General features: G+C 36.8%; 1 protein-coding gene across 5 annotated transcripts in view; it reads right to left on the bottom strand.

Annotated features, from left to right (window-relative positions):
* Positions 1–13,154, bottom strand: part of CAMSAP2 (calmodulin regulated spectrin associated protein family member 2) — an 80,765-nt gene that overhangs the window by 47,188 nt on the left and 20,423 nt on the right. Inside the window, exon 1 of one of the 5 annotated variants that reach the window (XM_027880418.1) lies at positions 5,828–5,845. The exons of the other annotated variants lie outside the window; for them this stretch is intronic. Coding sequence (XP_027736219.1) covers positions 5,828–5,830 — 3 coding nt within the window. The 5' untranslated portion in view covers positions 5,831–5,845. Of the gene's footprint in view, positions 1–5,827; positions 5,846–13,154 lie in introns of those variants that run through there. 5 annotated transcript variants of the gene reach the window in all.

The following is a 13,154-nucleotide window of genomic DNA, read 5'->3' as shown; positions in this document are numbered from 1 at the left end:
TTATGAATGTAAATGTTAAAAATTCATTACTGGACTGGCTATACAGAGCTGACACAGGAAACGTAATTCACTTCCATAAAAAGGATGTATTAAGTAAAGATAATTGCTGAGTTAAGCATTTTGATACCACTTTTAAGTTCTACCTAAGGTTTTTTCATTATGCTTGTTAGAGAACTTAATTTGATGTACTAACTCAATCCTAACTAAATACCTACGAGAGATTCCCAGATTCTTTCTGGATCACATAACCAAGTGAGACCTTGACCTACTCCAGGACAGTGAAACAAAATATCTGCACAACATGCACTGAAATCAGGAACTAGCAAATTATGTTCATCATATTATTTTAATTTTGTCATACTTTATAGTTTCACACAACCTACTTCAATTTTAGTTTAATATACTTTATAACTACAAGTTGCCTGTATTTATTTACTGGAAAAATCAAGGGCCTAATGGTAAAAACCACAAAGCCCCTTCAATGCCTTTATGCTAGGTCCTCCACGTTTCAAAACACAAAACACTTGCAGTTGCATAGACTAAACTAAACCAAGAAATTAATGCAGGGTAACTGATAACAAGACAGTTATACACATTTAGATAAGTAAATAGCAAGAGCCTCAGATTTCCCAGAGGATTTAGTTTTTGCAGATAATTCAGGATTTTTCTATATCATACTGTCAAATCCTGACCAGATAAACCAAAAGCAAATATCTCTTAGAAATATTGCTTATATGCACCGTCTCCTTACTCTCATGAGCTGGATATTTAAACCAAGAACAGGCAATAATTATATAAAATACTACCTGAATTTCTTTTGTCACAACAAGCTTCACCACTCTTTGAAGAACACAGGAATGGGAAAAAGAAAAACAAGTTTCGTCTTACCCATATATAAATAAAAAGTAGTTCCTTCTTCCTGACTCATTCATACCTGCATAGTAATGACATTAAAAACACTGGTTTAACTTCTCTGGCAGCTCAGCTAAACCACCTGCAGAGGCAGTTATCACCAGAGAGCATCAAAGCACGTTCATCTCAGAACATCTGCTGAAGGAACACAGGAGTGCTGCAGAACCACCACTTCCTCATGGAGAAGGAGGAGCAGTGACAAGACAAGCCAGATTTCTACAGAATTACGGGTGAAGAGTTCAGGTTTGGGTGATGTGCTAAAGTACAGAAGAGAGGAACTTAGAAAGGCAAAGAGTAAAAGAGGCAGAGGTCCCAAAATAAAATATATACGTGGGGCTGAGATACTAATTCATGGAAATGAGAGCGGAGAAGGAAACAGAGGCACGTCTTCTCCAGTGCAGGACTTCACCTGGCACTGTGCCTCAGCATGCTGCAAGTCCCACTGGTAAAGCCCCCCAGAGCCACTTGCTTGTGTGTCATCAGAGCAGACCAGTTCTGAAACTTTACAACATGGACTTCTAGTTAAGACATTTAACAGTTAAATATTGATAGGCATTTCTGAATGGCAGCTTTTGTAGCTCAGGTAACTGATACAGGATGCTTTCCTACAGGAGGAGAGAGAAAGCTGTGGTTCTTTCCCTCATTTCTCAAATCAGAAGATCAAAGTAAGGCCTAGTTATCAATGGAAACCTCCAACTGAATTCCACACAGTTCTGGGCCTGGCCTTCCAGGCTATGTTTTTAACGCCTACATTCTACTCAGTTTCCTCAGGAAATGTGCCTCCCAGCTGGAACTTGTGTGAGACACTTGCCAAAATACCAAACTGGAAATACAGACTGAAATTCTCAGGGAAGGCATTTGAAGATTAACTTTCAATTACAAACAAGAGATTTGGGGTGTTTTGTTGCAAGACTCGTCTTTGTTTTTGAGAGTGATCATCCCTCCTGGTCCAAATTTGTATTTTTACCATATGTGAAGGAAATGTGTATCATTCAGCATCGTATATAAAACAAAAAAATGCAGTGTTGAAGCTATTGCCTCTGAAATGTAAGCATCTAAGACCTAGGGACAACTGCACCCCATCACATGTCAAATATCACCACAGTTGCATTAAGCTGCTGCTCAAGAACCTATGAAAACTTTCTGTGGTTTTTGGTTAACTGCTGATACACAAAAATCTATTTTTAGGAAAGAAACATGAGAAGATTTCTTCGGGTTAGATTTCTGTGTTGATCTAGCAAAATACTGGCTCAAGAAATAAGAACATAAATGGGCATTTCAAACATACTATCTTCAAAGAGAGCAAAACTAGTTTCAATTTTTATATGAAAACATAATATGAAATCTTCCTTCATTTGCATATGAACAGACTCCTGATAATTTCCTTCCTGTTTCTTTATTAACCATAGAACGGCAGCGAAATAAGGTCATCACACTCCTTACAGTAATGGCAATTGCATTAAGAATAGGAGTCATTTTACCTTTTTCCTCAAAGGTTTATAGGAATATCACACTTATTAACCATAACACAGCACAGTAAGACATGGGAGAGAAATTGACCTCATCAAACATTTTCTTCTAAAATAACAGCCAAGGTCAAAAGAAATTTCCCAGTCTCCTACTTAAATGAACTCTATCAGCAGTGTTAAATAATTAAAACAGACACAGAAAATTATACTGATCACAAGAAATCTGTTTCTCTATGGTTGGTAATGTAGTAAAACCTTGTAAGTGACAAGCTGCTGACTAATAGCATTACTAAATCAGACAGCTGACCAACATTTTTTCATCTACTTATTAAAGGATTACGACAGGCCAGCCACAACAGTGGTCCACAGTGATGTCACAGCACCAGTGGGAAAGGTGCATTATGGTTGTTTTGACAAGCATATTCAAAAGCCTTTCCACCTGGTTGGTTAGTCTGGACTAAATATCAAGCTTTAAGACAGATTTTGAACCTCTGAAGTAAAGTGTGGGTTTTTCAGAGAAAGACTCTTACATGTGCACTCACAGGCATAAAGTAGTTACTTTACTATAAACTTTATGACGTGTTTTTTCATCTTCCAAATCAAGTCTGCACTCAGGAATATACTTTATACTTTAAATAGAGCAATCTGCGTGCCTTCACAGAGATCCCGCTGTAGCACTAATCCTTTTTAATAGATTACTTGCACCCGAGGATGTCCACTTCATCTACTGCTGGAGATTTTTGCAGGACATCTGGCACCAGTCTCCACCACCATAAGCTTATGCTGAGCACAGAGTCATACACAGGCTCTGCCAGTGTCAGGAACTTTTCACAAAAATGGAATGAAATAGTAACTAAAGCCTTTCTTAGAAATTACTTTGGCAAAGGTGCGATTAATATGGCACCATCTTCAGGAAGAACATTTTCTTTTGAAAAATGAAATGGTTAATTAGCTTCTTTCCTGTCCATAGAAAAGTCTAGAAAGTTTTATCCAAAGAATTAAGATAGGAGACCACTGTGAACTAGAGACTACTTCTCAGTTAACAGATAACCAAGGTACAACAATGACCATTCTCATCTTTCACAAGTATTTGTATGTAAACTGATACTTTACAGAGCATGAAAACGAACTTAAAAGTCTTATCCTCCACCTCTCTTTGGTAATGAAATAATGTCCAGTTCATAAGTCTATTTAAAGATTAAAACAATAAAACACATGAATGTATCCTCAGTCCTCATGCATTTTTGGTTTATAATGATGTTATTCCAGAAGATGTTGCTTAATTAGTAGCTCTCAAAACAGTAAAGTCAGCTGCAGCAGTAGCCTACTCACATTAGAGTAAACAACTATTTTCTTTGGCAAAACATCACTCCTCCTTTTCTCCACAACTAAGACAAGCTAAGAAAGAGGGCATGGTGATAAATGAAACAAAACACAAAGCAGCTGAACAGAAAATCACAATACAGAAACAGGAAAACTGGTAACTCTTTTTATTTTCAAAATAATTACTTAAGATGGTAGTTATTAGATTTTAAGTATTTTCTGTGCTTCCGAGAATAGCAATTAACAGCAACAGTATTATTTGAAACCTCTGCTACAAGCACAAGGTATGTCAGTGCATGCTGTCCAGAAACCACACGAGCCCTTCACATAACGATAAAATCTTTCCTTTGGCAAAAGCAGTGACCCACCCCCACATATGAACATTAACTATTAAATCACCCTAGTAATTGGGAAGAGGAAAGGAGATGAAGGAATGAAGGGAAGAAAGGAACAGGAAACTATTTTATAGCTGTCCTTAAATGACCGATTCAGAGCCCAGCAGCTGTAAACACGAAGTCCCATCAGCAGTGCCACGGTAGGATCAGTGCAGGCCCTGTGCAAAGACTCGGGCAGTTTGATTCATTGGTGACACTGTTCTGTCAGCCAAAACACTAAAACCACAGAACAAAGATCTTTGCTGGGCAGTTTGGCTGTTGAACATGTGGAGGAACTGAAAACAGTTTTGTTTGGAAGAGCTGGAAAAGAAGGTAGCGTAAGCATTAAGGACTGCAGAGGAATTACATCAAGCCAGGCCAATATCCCTGGAGAGGTCGTGCTGCAAGAACTTAATTGATAGTTCTTCTGATCAGACTAAGTAAAGCAAAGTAGAAATTGTTGCTTCCCAATTTTTTCTTAATTTCTGAATTAAGAAAAAGCCTTATTTTGCTCTGTGTTTTATGTATGTGGTTTGTTTGGGGTTTTTTCCAAACCTCCTTCTCATTAAAATTAGAAATTAACTGACATCTGTTCTTTCTTTTCGAGCATCCAAACTCTGAAATCCCATAATCCGTAAATGGGAAAGGATGATTGAGAAACTTGGCTGAACTACATGTGAGACACATTACTGGCCGTTTTAGCAATCAGTTTAAAATCATTGGCTTTAAGTATGTTATTTCAGAATTGAAGGCAGTATCTGTAACTTATGTTACCTAAAACATCCAAAGGAAAATTTTATCAAACCTAAAAAGTTGGCTGTCTGCATAGGCAAGTCAATCTGTAGTATTTGAAAATGAAAAAAATCAATACTGTAATAGTACCAGATGGCATGGACCCTTTTTGAAAAGCTGGTATACAGTTCTCAGCACATTTATTGGTCACAGGTAACAGGCAGTACAGATTTCAGTGTCTGCCTGATCATCCAAGCATAAGATAAATCCAAATCAGTAAGCAATTTTGCCAAGGAAAATTCTAACAGTACACATTATAGGTATGAAAGACTGGGCAGAACTTAATCTATATTAAAAATGAAAACTTGTCAATACATTAAAATGTATTTTAAAACACAGCTTAGACAATTTAGGGTTTGCTTAGTAATGTTAATTTTTCATCTTCAAACACAGAACAGTTGCTATTTTGAGACATATTACTTAAGAACTGTAAGTCTTTTTCAAATGGACACCCAGCAAGCAAGGCAAGAGGCACTACAGAGGCCCAAGAACAAACACAGGCCAGACAAATGCCAAGCATAGAAGAGAATGTACACATGGTTTCTCCCTGAACAGAGGATTTTAACTTCCAGTTATTTTAACTTCCAAAGTAATGTGTACCTAGTGTTTATAATGCATCTGAAGTGGATATATTGATTTAATGCATTGTTTTATTATTCTACAATGGATTAAAGATACAGGTACAGAAATGAGGTATCTCAGATGATTGAAGAACTATTTCACAATCTTAAATTATTAATGGAGAACAATTACACATGCACCTGTAATCATCACTTGAACTAAAGTTTCATGTCATAAGCCAATTTCATATGTTCCTATTGCTGTAAAGAAAAATTACAGAAATATAAAAAAATGCATAAACTGATAGAAACATTCACATTAGTACACATGCTTTCTGTTGTGTCTGCACCTCTTCCCATTCATCCCCTTTGCCCTTGGATGAAAATAAATACTAACCATCCAAAAGCATATGGTATAACACTTGCTATATACTTCAGGTAGTTCAAAATGACTTCTCAAATCCAAAACACTTTATTTTGATTTTGCCTTCTGCAGAGGACAAAGTAGCTATTTAATGCAAGTTACTCATACTGAAAAAAATTAGACAAAATCAGTTTTGCACATCCAGTGAACCAGCCCAGAGAGGTTCAACCAGAGCAGCTACTACAGACAAGAGGAACATAAACACCCCTCACTCCGTTCCCCTCTGTGCATGACAGCCTGCAGCTTCCTTGCACCATCCCAGGATGTGCAGTCACAACAGGAAATGTGCTCCCAGCTCCATCCTTCAGCCAGGCTGGGAGCAGCAAACAGGGCCATGTGCAAGGACATCACAGCCATGGCAGGAAGCCCTTGGATCAGAGCTGGCTGCTCAGATACCTGCGTCCCACATCCACTGCAGAAAGGCTGCAGGCGGGCTGGCAGCCAACTGGATCATACTGATCTACCAGAAAGCTTCAACTATAACCATGAAATGGTTCAAAATAAAGAAAAGGCATAATAATAGTCATTCTTCAAAGGTTTTACCTGGATACTATTTAAAATACTTCCATAATTCATTAACATGACCTTGACAGTGATTTCTGAACCAATCCCTAACTGACTATACTGGGATTCTTTTTACATAAATTACAAATTCTTTTGGCAATTCTAGGTAAATCAATGATAGACTATAAAAAATATTTTGATGGCTGTCTTCATCTTAACTCTTTACATTCCTAATGTCTTATTTCCCTACTTGCAGATGGCTCAACAACTCTTATGTGTGTTTGTTTATATGCATTTACACACACACATGCATACCTATAGGAATAAGATGTCAGAGCAGTTTTGAATGCACATAGCAAATAATGTTGCAACAGGACTTAAATAATCGGGATGAATCAGTCATTCAAAGGGCATTATCCCTTTGAGATGTGAACAAGACAGATTTTCACATTTAGAGACTAACGTCATGCTTTTGCCAGAGTTCCAAGACTGCAAATGAAAATGTCACTTGGGTGTTTCCTGGCTTTCCAGTATTTGGCATTACCACTAATTTTTTTTATCTTTTTTTTTTTTTTAATAAACCATAAAATATACAGATAATATCCCCAATTCAGTTTCTACAGATATTGGCGCCTGTAATAACAAATTGTGGGGGTTTATAACAGATTATTATAAAGCAATCAACCATTAAAAACATCAGGCATTTGCCTAACAAGTCCTGTTCAGCTATTTATAAACTTAGGACCTTTTCATTCTTGTATTACCCTGATCCAACATGAAAACTTGCCACTATGTCCTGGTTTTTCAACAAGATACTGGATGAAACAATTTAAACTCTCTCTTAATTACTGATAATGAATGTACTGTCTGGTAGTCAATGTACTCATATTTGGAAATATATTGCTATGTAATTATGATAAATATGTTGCTTGGTGCTATAAAGACAAATAATTCTTTCGCAAAAATAAACAAATAATCTATACATATAGAGGCCTGATTTTTTTAGTCTTCTCACTTAGCCTCCAGATTTTATTCTGCATTGGATTAATTTAATAAACATTTCACTAAATAGTAAGTAGCCTGACCTTAAGCACTATCTATTGCATACGACATTTACGACAACTTAATTCAGGGAAAAACAAGTGACCTACTAAGCTTTCAAATTTCACCTCAAAACTTGATTAGGCTTTCAATATGTACTCAGGTTCAAACTGCTTATGCAAATGCAACTAATTGCATCCTCTAAAAAGGCATCTGAAATATGTAAAAGACTGCAAAAACAGTTTCTGTAAATATATGACTACTGTAACATGCTTTTTCACAGCAGCAAGAACAAAAGTTAAGTAATACTATTTTAAAAGTTCAATTATTATAATCCATCGTTTTCTTTAGTGTAGTATTTTTCCGTTTTAAGCACATCCATTATTTTGCCCTCAGAATTATAAGAGAGAATGGCATGTCTAGTTGCCAACAGATCAGCAGTGCATTATTTTAATCTGTAAAGCACCAGTGCACTCATGTCGTTGCAAGCAGCAGAGGAGGAGAGGTGGGAGTTATGCTGTGGGAGGCAAAAAAAATTGTCCCCATTCTGGAAACAGATATTCCTGGCAATGGGCTCTGTCACACCATGCCTACACATGGATCTGAGGTCTGCTTTATTAGGGTTGTCACGGACTGAGGGGGCCCTTTCAACAGTGTAACTGAAGCACTTTCAGGAAGCACTTCCAAGCACTTGTCACTGGTTATACTTTGGTAACAAAAAGGAGCAAAGTGGAAAGAAATTAAGCCGCTCTATGTCGATGAAACTTTGCGGATGGAGGAACTGTGAGCTCCAGCCTCTTGAGTAACTTCAGTTCTTTTCCCATTCTGACACCACTAAATCTTCTGAAAGATGCAGTTCCCATTCGAAATCCTCTAATCTCTCCCATTCTTCCTCAGACCTACATTCTGGAGGCCTCCTTAAACTATTCTCAGTATGTGCTGGCTCAGGAAGGAAGCTCATCAGAGTCCAGCTATTTGGTCTGCACTTCAGCCTTCCCTTTGTCGAAGGAGTGAATGTGGCTCACTCTCCTCTAGACCAATAGCTATCTCCAATATGCCTGCAAGAACTTGTACAAGAAAGAATTTGCAAAATAAATAACCAGAAGATAGATATAGGCCATCCCTAAGTGGAACAAAAGACAAAACCAAAACATCATTTGGCTAGGATTAAACTTGCAAATTCAGACCATATTTCAAATTCTTTTCCAATAAGATTTGGGAAAGGTACAGAAGCAACGCAAAGAACGAAAAATCAAACAGCCCCCAGGAAAACTTATCGGTAAATTTAGCCAGTGGTTATGTTGGAAGAATGGTATTTTTCTTGATAAAATAACTCCCAGGAAAAAAAACACACAACAGAAGTGACAATACAGTCAAGATATAACATATTTTAAAACAATATGAAAGCAGTCTTGTGTGATTTTAATTTAATCATCCAGATGGTAGTTAAGATGAATATTATCTAAAAGGAAATATAAACCAAGAACTTCATACAGGGAAAAAGTGATGTAAGTAGGAGGAGAGACATGCCATTATCACCCCAGTGAACACAGTACCTTTTGAAAGGACACTAAGTGCTGGCAGTCTTTTGTGCTGCTGTCCAAGGTTTCAGCCTTAAAAAGCTGCCTTTTAGCTCATTTCCTCAACGTCTGAGAACAGACACTATGTTTAAGGATAAGAAACATCTCAATTCTACTATGAGTTAACATATTGATCTACAAGCTGATATTTAGTAGTACCTTTCACTTGTTTTAAAGAGAGTTCTAATTCTGTCTTCTGGAAAATATATTATTTTTTGATAGCCTTTGTATTATCTACAAGTCTGCCAATTTCATGTTTAACCTACATTTTCATCTCAGTGTAGAGCAAATAAGGAAAGAAAAAATACTATACTTTTAAAACTACAGAAGGATTTAAAGAGGAGTAGTCTGTACACATTGAGCTATTCTTTCTGTAACTCTAAGAACTCTGGGGACATTCCAGAAGATTAGAAGAAATGAAACAACGGATTTTTTTTTGGAGAGCCAACAGACAATACAAATAATTTTAATGCCCCATATCCTTCTTCTAATCTCATGCAAAATAATACCAGAGTCAACAAGCAGTTTGATTTGTATATAAAATTAAAACATGCCAATTAAAACATGAACTAACAGAACATAAGCCACTTTTTAAATTAATTTATAAATATAACTGAAAAGTGCAAGACTCATTATGAGTGAAAGGCAACTAACTTGATACTAACACACTCTGATTAAAGAGACTTTTTAATGTTGGATGCATTAAACTGATTTATAGTCCAGTCAACTAAGCTGAAAATGCAACTCTGAGCATAGAATCAGTAATGAATTCAAGAAACACTACACAGATGAATTACCAGCTCACCACCTCTTGGAATTTTTTCCTAAAGGCCTGGAAGGAAAACTCATCACTGACCAGGCTTAAAGGGAATGCAATACTTGTGGGAAAGGTAGCTAAGGAAGATGATGAATCAGAGGAGTAATCAGTTCTCCCTCTAAATTTTGGAGGGTAAGAAGAGAATCAAATAAGCTACATGGAAATAGAAGGGCCCATCTTAAATGAGTGGAAAAAAAAGGCAAGCTACAGTAATCAGAAAGGTATTACCTTCTCTAGTAAAGGAAAGGTTTAAAATTGTTTAAGAAAAGGAACCTAAAACAATGGAGACTACAGCCATACGCAGGATAAGAGTATAATTGTGTTAAGTCATTAAGACATTAGATCTTGTTAGAACAAGCAAGGCTGTATTATCCTTCTCCCTCCCCCACAATCCGCACAAGCCAATAATACCAAGGTACATGTAGCCTCTTACGTAAGTTCACAGTTTCCCTATGTTCTGGGAAAACCAGGGAAATTATCCTCTAATGCTTGCAGGCATATGAATATTTTTGTTGTTATTGAAAGTACATAGTACTTTGGGAGGATTGGGGTTTTTTTCCCCAAAGCTTTGACCTGGAAAAATCAGAATTTTCATACATATGCATTGTGCTGACTTAATTAGAATTATGAATTGTATTTTCTCTAACAATAAAGAATAGAAAAGTACTGGAGAGTATCTGGAGACACCACAACACCTTATAAGACACTGGAGTAATTTGAGCAACAGCATTGTTGTCTAAAACCTGAGAGCAAGTTCAGTAAGTAAATTAATTGAAGGGGCTTTTAGCATCAGGATTTGTTTCTCTCTAGCAGTTCTTTGTTAGCATGTACACATATTTATTCATCAACTCCATTATTACCATGAGGTTTTACTTCCCAACCACATAAGCTGAATTTTCTCTGTATTTTTTCCTGTTGCTGAAGAAAAGCTAAAAGCAAGAGTTGGAATAATTTTATCCTTTACCTATTAGATACACCTTAGCATAAAGAATTCAGCAACATGGAAGTGATGAGACTTCCCTGACTAAATGATATACTGAACTACATTAATTTACAATATTTCTATGGGCAGTCACAACATTATTTTTTTTCTAACCTCACATACACAAACATGTCTTTACAATGAACTTCTAAGTATCAGTGGATAGGTTTGGGTTTGCTTTTGGGAGTGGGGAAGGTAAGAAGAGGGGTAAGGAAAAGAAAAAAAAAGAGAGTAAAATCTGCTCCTAATTGTGAACTGAATTTTCTTTCCATCAGTATTCCATTCCACTGTTTCCCTCTCATGCATTAGGATGTAACCTGGCACAGTCCTGTATTTCACTCTAACCCTTTTTTTAAGTCTACACTTCGAAGTGAATTGAGCTCTGCAAACAGCTGGCAGCCTACACAAAACAATGCCACAGAAACACCCCGATGGGATTTACACAACTCTTTCTGTGTAATACACCAGGAAGATTTCACAAATGTTTATTCCCTCACAGAATGCCCATTGGAAGGGAAATCAAGCACGAGGTATTTTCCACCAAAGCCTGTTTCAGCAATATATGGTACAGTCTGTCTCAAAATAACCTTAATGTGACAGAAAAAAGAGCCATAAAAAAGTCTGTATTAACTTTTTGTATCAGAGTAGAGGACACCTGCGTAAATTGCTGATCAGCAGACATGATCTAAGGTTGGAGAGCACCAGTACCGGAACAGGAGTAGGCAGTGAATGCCACGCTGCCACAGGAGGGGGGTGACACACAGGTGTGTGTCACCTGTGGCCTCCACTCGGCAAACAAGGCACCAGCACCAGGCCTTGTCAAGGGCAGCTGGAATCCTGGGCCCAGCTCTCAGCACAGCCTGTGAAGAAAGACTGGCACCAATATTTGGAATGAGGATAAGGTTTGGGAAACAGCACAGGAGAGACGTTACCATCTCACACATGAAAGAGTTGCTCCAAAAAGGAAGGGAATAAACTGTTCATGTTCTCAGTAGACACATGAGAAAATAAGGAGCCAACACTGCACAGCAGAATTTAGAAAGAAATTTAAGACAAAGGAGGCTTTTTGATGGTAGGGTTCCTCTGACTGTTGATAGGGAAAAAAAACCCCCAACCACCAGAAATTAATTTATAAATTGCAGGTCAGCATGAGTAAAAAGAGAGTAAGGTGATACAAGCTCTGTAACTGAACTTATGAATAAATGCTGTTGACAAACAGCAAGAAAATGCCACCTGTCTTTTGACAGCACTTAATTGGCACCTACTGCAGTGGTTTGTTGCCTAAACACCATTGTGCAATTGCTTCAATATATTAATATCCTTTAATAATGTAACAGATATCTCCATTTCACATTTAAGAAACACGTCCCTATATAATGAGATTCTGTATTGCATACTATATACATTTAATAATTACATCCTGCAAAATTAATCTGATCCACAATTATATGCTTACCTAATATTTACATATTCTCTCTGCTTTTCTTGTGATTTTTCTTCTTTTAGAGGCCATAATATATTTAACCTGCCACTTCTTTATCAAACCAATCAGTTAAAGAATTCAGGTATATACAATGTGAAGTGTGTATTAGTTCATAAGTACTGACTGCTGGGTCCTCTAAATTGTATTCCAAACATCCAACTTAAGGGCTGTAAAAGCTCTTGCCATGTCAGCTTTTGAACGATGTGATCAGTCTTGACAACTGTCTGATTTGGATCCCTGGCTATTGCTACATGATTATATAAATTGTGCTAAAGATAGCACATTATTCTAAAAATTATTAAGCTGTGGGACCTCTTTCTGACGTACACTTGAATGATTATTCCACTGGTCTTAGATCTGTGTTTTGGGAAGGCAAAGAAATATCCTGAGAGATATCCTTCCTTCCTAATGACCTTCTGACAGATGGGGGAAAACTGAAAATATCCTACATTTGTAGTGGACAGTCAATTTGATAAAGAGTTACTATTACAGTAAATTTTTAACTTAAACTATTTAACAAGTTACCAGGCAATGTTTTAATACAAGTATTGTTTTCTTTACATAGGACAAATTCTATGGGGTTTTGCTTTGGGTAATCTGGAGATACATTTCTGCAAGGTAACAAAATTTCTTACTAGTTCATATAAACATAATAGTTCAGAAAAAAACCCCTACCAGTTCCTATAAATGGTTTATAGGAATTTACTATAAATCTACTATTTACTACATTTCCCTAAATGTCAAACAAGAAGACCAGACATACTATGGAGACTTGATGATATTTTGTTCATTCAACTTCAGGGGGAAAAAAATCCCCAATGTTGTTAAAATTCCAGAGAGTTTGTAAGAACAAAGATTTTGTTATGATACATCTACTGTGCTGACAGAGTGTG

Source organism: Empidonax traillii, unplaced genomic scaffold (assembly GCF_003031625.1).
Source record: "Empidonax traillii isolate 1590-97213 ecotype Southwest subspecies unplaced genomic scaffold, ASM303162v1 scaffold69:size3087049, whole genome shotgun sequence".
Classification (NCBI taxonomy): Eukaryota; Metazoa; Chordata; class Aves; order Passeriformes; family Tyrannidae; genus Empidonax; species Empidonax traillii.
This window is presented reverse-complemented; position numbering and strand designations above follow the sequence as displayed.